This window comes from Arachis ipaensis, chromosome B3 (assembly GCF_059453495.1).
Source record: "Arachis ipaensis isolate K30076 ecotype BB chromosome B3, ASM5945349v1, whole genome shotgun sequence".
NCBI lineage: Eukaryota > Viridiplantae > Streptophyta > Magnoliopsida > Fabales > Fabaceae > Arachis > Arachis ipaensis.
The window spans coordinates 138,361,665-138,369,730 of NC_142438.1; the positions used below are offsets into that span (position 1 = coordinate 138,361,665).

Below are 8,066 nucleotides of genomic sequence, written 5' to 3' on the forward strand. Positions count from 1 at the left end.
ATAGAGTAAAGTATCGTTTTTGTCCCCAACGTTTGGGGTAAATCCTATTTGTGTCCCTAACGTTTAAATCGTCCTATTTGTATCCCTAACATTTGTAAAAGTGATTCAATGTTATCCTACCGTCAATTACACATCATGAGCGCTTTAGTTTGAATTTTAAAAATATCTTATTGAAGTTATAATACAAATGTCTGGGATAGAATTGATGATCCACCCCGAAAAATAGCTCATCAAAAGTTGAAACTAATTCCTACAACATTTACATAATTCAGTTTCCTAGGGACATAATTGAATCTAAACACAAATAGTGGGTATAATATTAAAATCGAACACATCCAAGTGAGACCTAATTGAGAATGAATACATTCAAGTGAGAATAATTGAAAAATATAATCTGATTTGTTAGTATAATTGATAGTAGGATAATATTGAATCACTTTTATAAACGTTAAGGATACAAATAGGACGATTTAAATGATAGGGACACAAATAGGACTTACCCCAAACGTTGAGGACAAAAACAATACTTTACTCGTATATATATATACTTTTTTATATTAGAAATATATACATAAGAATCTAATGAATAAATTTATCATTATTTTTGTTCAAAAAATACAAAAAATATGATATAGTATTATTATGCAATTAATAATAATAATAATAATAATAATAATAATAATAATAATAATAATAATAATAATAATAATAATAATAATAATAATAATAATAATAATTTTATTTTATTTTTTTTGGATGAAGGACTGTTATGTCTGATAAAGAAAAACGTTGGTGATTGATCTGTATATTAATTTCTTTAGGGACTAAAGTGTCCGTTTTTTAAATTCTTGGGGATTGATTTGAGTAATTACTTTGCTGAAAAATGAACCGGGGATTGATTTGTCTGCCGGAGTAAAACCTTGGAGATTGATCTGTGTATTAATTTTTTTTAGAGACTAAAATGTCCATTTTTAAAATCCTTAGGGACTGATTTGGGTAATTGTTCCATTTTTTCAAAAAATCGTTAGTCTCTTGTGGTTTCTTCAGATTTAAATTCTTTCAAAATACACATTGTAGCGGTTTCTGGCCACACGCATTTCAACGTAAATCGCTACACCCGTATAGCAATTTACGTTCAACTTCTAAACCACCATAGCTTTCCGCAATTTCTATAGTTATATAAATGTTTCATTTGCGTCTGCATTATTGAAAAGTTGTATTTTGGTAATTATGGTTTCCAAACATACAATTTAAATAAGTAACTTATCCTAAAAGCTATGATGATGGTGATGAAAAATGTGGTGATAATGATGGTTATAATTGGTCTTATACTTGAAATTTTTCTGTGAAAGTTTAAAATTTTCGTAAATTACAAATAAAATTTTTATAAAACTAATATTTATTATTATTTAAAAAGTTTTTTAATAAAAAATTTATATTATTTTAAAATAATTTTGTTAGGGTCGAAGTATTTTTTTTCACAAAAATTGCTGGAAAAAAAGGAAGCAACTGTATTAAGTCTTTCTTCTTATATCTCATTCCTTAATTTTTTTTTTATTTTCATTAATTTTTTCATGACAGAAAAGTATTTTTTTTATATCCATTTTTACAAAAATAACCCTGTTTAAAAATTTTCATTATCATCCTAGTCTAAGAAAAATATTTAATTGATACAAAAATACAAGTTTAACAAGATGAAATGAACCTTTTTAATGGAGAGAATTCACTAGTTGTTTGATAAAATAGATGAAGAAAAAACATGATATATAAACACGTTCACAACTTTATGAATGACATTAAAGATAAGTTTGGTATTACTACTTGGAAAAAATACATTTATTTATAAAAAAAATAAATAGAAGTTGATATTTCATTTTACTGTTTAGTAAACCAAAACATTTTGAGTGGTTTTTATTTTTTATTTTTCATTTTTTTAACTTTTAGAGATTCTTTAGGAATTTTTTAGAATTCTTTATGAAATAGAACTTTTCTAATATAATATTTTACTAATAAAACATTATCTACACACATAAAGTTATATATATATATAAATATTTTGTTTAAGAACAATTTTTACTTTATTTTATCAAACCAAATTATTATAGCTTTTGAAGAGCCGTGTCTATAAAATCGAGAGTTCAATAAATTTTGAAAAATCACAATATCTAATTTATCATTTGTAGTGTTGATTGAGTGTGAATATATTTAAATTAAATAGAAAATTCTAATTATATATATTTATATAAATACATAAACATCAAAAGAATATAATATTAGAATTTTTATACTATAAAAAATATAAACTATCAATTAACCACAATATATAATACATATAATATTTAAAAAAATAAAGTTATTTAATACAAAATTTAATTAGTAATATATGTAAATTAATATATTTTATATACAAGATACACTGATTTTATTTCAATAATAAAATCTATTAAAAAAGTTTTTAATATTAAAAAATAAAAATTTTAATTAAAAATAACAGAGTATAACTATTTTGATATACCTAAGAATAATACATATATATATATATATATATATATATATATATATATATATATATATATATATATATATATATATAAATAATTTTTTATAAATAAAAAATGAGTACATTAAGTACTAAGTGTTTGTTTGAGCATAATTAAATTAATAAAAAATATTTTTTTAATAAAAAAAGATTATTTTTTATTTTTTTAATGTGTTTGGCAAATTTTTAATAATAAAAATAAAAATACTAAAAAAATAAAAAATATATCTTTTGAAAAGCTACACTGTACATCTTTTTTTAAAAGATATTTATTTCTTAAAAAAATATCTTTAATATAATAAATAAAATATACTTTTATCTTATCTTATCCAAACACAATTAATAAATAATAATATTTTTGTATATAAAATATCCAAACATAAAATTACTTTTATTTTTATAAAATTTTTTTAAAAAAATATCATTAAAAGAATAAACCCTATGCAGAGAATATAATGAAAACAAAAAATGCTATATATACAAGCATGAGACGGGGAAGATTGAGATTCCCACTCTGTCTTGATTATTATTTATATGTGTATATCTCCGTCTTTACACTAGTGGTTGTTCCTCACTGGTATCTACACCCTTCCTTTTGGCCTCTTCTTCCCTCACTTCGACCCATAGTCTCTCACTCACTTATACTCTCTTTCTCTCTCTTCACCACTTTCCACCACGCTACACTTTCTAGTGCCTTCTGCTATGGCATCCGTCATCGAATCTGCCTGGCAGGTACTCTCTCTTTCTTTCTTTTCATTTTGTTTATCCCTTTCAGCTTCTATATTTTTCGCATTCTTCCTTCTTCTCCGCTTCTTCCCTCTAGATTAGTACTAGATTTGCTTATTTTTTTAATTTTTTCATTTTTTAAAAGGCATTATGATCTTGTCACATGCGTTTTCACTTTTCAGTAATCGATTTCAGATACAGTAACTTATCTTTTTTTTCTTTTTATATAAAAAAAGTTATTTATATTTTTCAGCGAGTTGATGATGGTGTGTGAGTGTGATATCATAATGCGTTTGTTCAGGACTGCGTTGTCACGTAGGGACCATGATGGTTGTTTGATTGCATTCTGATTTTGACACTTTTGGTTCATAATGCTTGCTGGATCATACTCTATGGATATTTCATGTTAATATTTATTATATTATCACCTTAATTCTTGCTCAGATTATAATAATTATTAAAAAGGACCCAATAAATTATGACAGCTGAAAGCATTGTACAGTTGAAGTGATGCTCAACATAAGATTTGAGCTGATTCTGATTCACTCACCTACAATAAATTTGTTGAATCTCACATTTTTTTATAGTAACGGTTGAATCTTTGGAAGAGGTTGAAGAGCGATGCAATTCGATGTGATACGAATTTAATTGACAATTTGTTGATGAAAATCTCACAACTTTGTCATACGTTTTGTAGATCACTATTTTACGATGATAGAAGAATTGGTGTTTTTTCTTCTTTTTAAATATGTAATGGATACAAGATATGGAATTTACTGGTTTTTCTGTGCTGCACTTTCAGTATTTGATCACACATTTCAGCGACTTTCAGCTAGCATGTTTGGGCAGTTTCTTTCTACACGAAAGTGTTTTCTTCTTATCTGGACTTCCTTTTATATGGCTTGAGAGGGCTGGGTGGCTGACCAAGTATAAAATTCAGGTTTTCTCTTATTCTGCTTTAAAGTGTAGAATTGGTTTAGTGTTTTTTTCTAGATATTAGATGCCTTGTGTTTTGTTTTCATGCTTTTCTCCAAAGGAGCTTAAGAAATTTGTTTATAGAAGGAACTAACTGCTACAATGTAGTTTGTTTGGTCTTGTTGGACCCAAGCCATAGGATGACTCTTTGTTCTTGATACCAATTATTTGCTTCTTCCCTGTTTTGACATTGTGCTAAAATAATATATTCTGACTTCATAAAAACTAAAGCAATGTACTCTTTATTTATATATTAGAAGGCCTTGAAATGACACTTGCTGTTGATTGTCAAATGTCAACCTTTTGAGAAGCCATTTAGTTCATTTTGATATATACTTATATCCAATTTGGGAGAGAATTTGAAATTTTTCTATTGTAGCTATATTCTGTTTACTCCATTGCATATGCCTGATATGCTGCTCACTAGATCACTATCCCGATCATCTTCCTTCATTTGCTGTATAGTCTGTTCAACGCGAAGATTTACAATTGTTGCTAATACTTGTTTTCATGCAGGCAAAAATTAACAGCCCTTCCTCCCAGGGAAAATGTATTATTCGCTTGTTGTTGTATCATTTCGGTGTCAACCTACCTGTTATGATTTTTTCATATCCTGTTTTTACATACATGGGCATGCGGAGTAGTCTTCCACTTCCATCCTGGTATTTTCAGGTTCTTTAGAACATCCTGGTTATTTTGGCCTAATGACTTTTAAAATAGGAATTTTATGTGAACGTTTAGAATATATCTTTCCTGTAAGCTTACTTAGCAAGATCGAATTTTGGTTTGACAGGAGAGTAGTTCTTGCTCAAATAATCTTTTACTTCATTTTGGAGGATTTTGTATTCTACTGGGGACATAGGGTATTGCACACAAAATGGTTGTACAAGCATGTACACAGTGTTCATCATGAGTAAGTATTAATATTATGTGTATTATGTCGTATTGGCTTATTATTTTTCTTTATTTATGAATTATTTTGCCCTATTACTTAAACTACCAAGGTGTTTCATTATATTGTGAAGATATGCTACACCATTTGGACTTACTTCTGAATATGCTCATCCTGCGGAGATACTTTTCCTTGGATTTGCTACCATTGTTGGTCCTGCTGTCACTGGGCCTCATTTGATAACTCTTTGGCTATGGATGGTTCTTAGAGTCCTTGAGACAGTTGAAGCACACTGTGGTTACCATTTTCCATGGAGTCCTTCGAATTTCTTGCCATTGTACGGGGGGTGAGTGTCATGTTCCTTTTTCACTTGACATCATCATTTTTCTGATATATTTAGTTAGTACGCTCTTTAAAACCTTGCTTCTTCACTTTTAGTGCTGATTTTCATGACTATCATCACCGGTTGCTGTACACAAAATCCGGAAACTATTCATCAACATTCACTTACATGGACCGGTAAGTTTTCAACGTTCTTTAAAGGTATTGGTATTGGTTTTTAGAATATAAGATGGTCTGACTATGACTTGTTAATGCTTTGGATATTCCATTTCTTATGGCTGACAATGTTAACGTGACATTTTTTCCACTATAATAGGATATTCGAAACTGATATAGGGTACAGAAAGTTGAAAGCATCCAAGAGTGCAGAAATTGAATTCAGCAGCGAACAAAAGAAAAAATGATGGAGCAAATTCTTTGTAACCATTGCAGAAATTAGAATTTTGAATTCTCATCCTGAGGGTAAAATTAGAAAAATATCGTGTATTCAATGTGTTATTGTGTGTTTTTAGTTGTTTCTTGTCAAGAACGTGTGCAGACGGCTTTCTTTTGGACATTTATACCTTTGTTATTCATAAGAATTCGGTGACATTAGTTTTGGTTGGATGGTTTTATCCCCATTGTGCGTCTAATATTCTTAATTCCTATTCTTTGTTGGCGCACATCATTTGTATTGTTTGATTTTAAGGGAGTTTATTTAAGGAAAGTAGCTGTTCCTTCACATGTTAAGCCTATTCAAGCTCGAGTCTAAGCTTCATTCTCACTCTTGTTTATATGGATTTCTTTGTGTTTGGTTTAGCGTTTGGAGTATTAAATATAAATTTATTATATTTATCTATTTTTTCTTCCTTTAAAGGCAAACGCAATTTTATCATCAAACCCACGACTAGCTAAAGCCAAAAATTACGTATTCTATTCTTCAAGCTAGCGTTTACCTAAAGCTAAGAATTCTAGCTTTTATGTTCACTTCTTTTAAATTGAAATTTATTTCTTATTTACCGATTTTATGCTTTATTTATATCATGAATTTTGTTGTTTTTATAATATTTTTTCTCTATTACTTTTTCATGCATATTATTTTTTATAAAGTTCTTATTATTTTTTGTTTATATGAATTTTTTTTACCGTTATTGTTATTTTTTGTGCTTTGTATTATGATTCTATTAATTTTATTAGAGTACTAAAGAGTACTGAGAGTATTAAAAAAAATTTATTAAAATTTATAATAAAATTATAAGATAATATAAAATAATTAGTTAAATTTATGTTTTTTCAGTAATTTTTTTATCTGAAAATAATTTTTAATAATATAACCCAAATAATATTTAATTTATTATAATTTATTTTGATATAAAAATTATCAAACTTCTTTTTTATTTGAATTATAATTTATTGACAACTTCAAACCTCTAATGATACCTTAGAATCAATCTTATTCTATAAATATGTTTGCACGTATAATATTTTTTTGGGTAAAGTATATTTTTTGTCCTTAAAGTTTGGCAAAAATTTTAAAAATACCCCTAAGTCTTATTTTGTTTTAATTTTGTCCCAAAAGTTTTCGATTTGCATCAAATATACCATCGACGGCTAAATTTTTAAAAAATGTAAGACCAATCTAACAATAACGCATGAAAATTATGCTTGAATTGCTTGTATTGAGGGTTGTTCTTATGAAATTGTTATTGAATTGGTCTTAAATTTTTTGAAAAATTAGCCGTCACGAGTATATTTGATGTAAATCGAAAACTTTTGGGACATAATTAAAACAAAATAAAACTTAGAAGTATTTTTAAAACTTTTGTCAAACTTCAGAGACAAAAAATATACTTTATCCTATTTTTTTTAATTTCTTTTTGAAAGGTTGTGCTCATACTATTATCAATATTTATTTTGATTAACAACCAGCAACAAACTAGTGCATATTAAAAAAAAACTCGATGAAAGAATTATATTGCACGTTGTTCTAAAACTACAGCACACATATCTCCATTCTTATTTGTTATTAATTATTGTGATTGATTATACTGTTTAAATAAAATCCCGATCTAAGAATATATGGAATTAGAAGATACTGTTTAGTCTATTGTAATTTTGTCTTAAATTATGCATTCAACTCTCGTCTACAACTGGCATATCTACCTTTAATCACCATGACTAATTCAATTGTATGTACTTTATTGTGTTTCTTTCTTATTAATTGTCATAAGTATACAATATACCCACAGTTGCACACTTACGAACACTAGATGAGTTCTTGACTTCTTGTTTCCACTTTTGGTACAATTACTCTTTTGTCTAGTCATTAGGCGTAAATTTTATGATACTTACTGTTCATACCTTGGTCCAATGATAAGGTTCAAGTACAAACGAAAAACCCAATTTAAACGATTAAGCCTCGCTCTATACCGACTTTCACCCCACGAAGTCGGTTCCTACCACGACTTGCTCTAAAGAAGTCGGGACGAAGATTAGTTGGCAGATAAACACCCATTCAAATGAGTAACTGCCCCTAAAATCTCTCTACCCACTTCCTGGAGCCATATCTCAACCTCCCTAAGATAAAGGGACGGTTATTCCCCATGAATAACG

At 27.7% G+C, this 8,066-nt stretch overlaps 1 protein-coding gene across 1 annotated transcript; it reads left to right on the forward strand.

Moving 5' to 3' along the window:
- Window positions 1-2,993: 2,993 nt before the first annotated feature.
- Window positions 2,994-6,272, forward strand: LOC107631446 (methylsterol monooxygenase 2-2). The gene is made up of 7 exons (XM_016334890.3): window positions 2,994-3,271; window positions 4,068-4,205; window positions 4,757-4,902; window positions 5,034-5,153; window positions 5,266-5,478; window positions 5,571-5,651; window positions 5,791-6,272. Exons 1-7 carry the CDS (start codon window positions 3,242-3,244, stop codon window positions 5,876-5,878), a joined length of 816 nt encoding a protein of 271 aa, XP_016190376.1. The 5' UTR covers window positions 2,994-3,241; the 3' UTR covers window positions 5,879-6,272.
- Window positions 6,273-8,066: the final 1,794 nt, after the last annotated feature.

Excerpts from the sequence above, each read along its gene's own strand:
- LOC107631446 (XM_016334890.3), top strand. The coding sequence starts at position 3,242 with ATGGCATCCGTCATCGAATCTGCCTGGCAG. Across the intron at positions 3,272-4,067 it reads TCATCGAATCTGCCTGGCAG|TATTTGATCACACATTTCAG; the intron begins GTACTCTCTCTT and ends CTGCACTTTCAG. Across the intron at positions 4,206-4,756 it reads TGACCAAGTATAAAATTCAG|GCAAAAATTAACAGCCCTTC; the intron begins GTTTTCTCTTAT and ends GTTTTCATGCAG.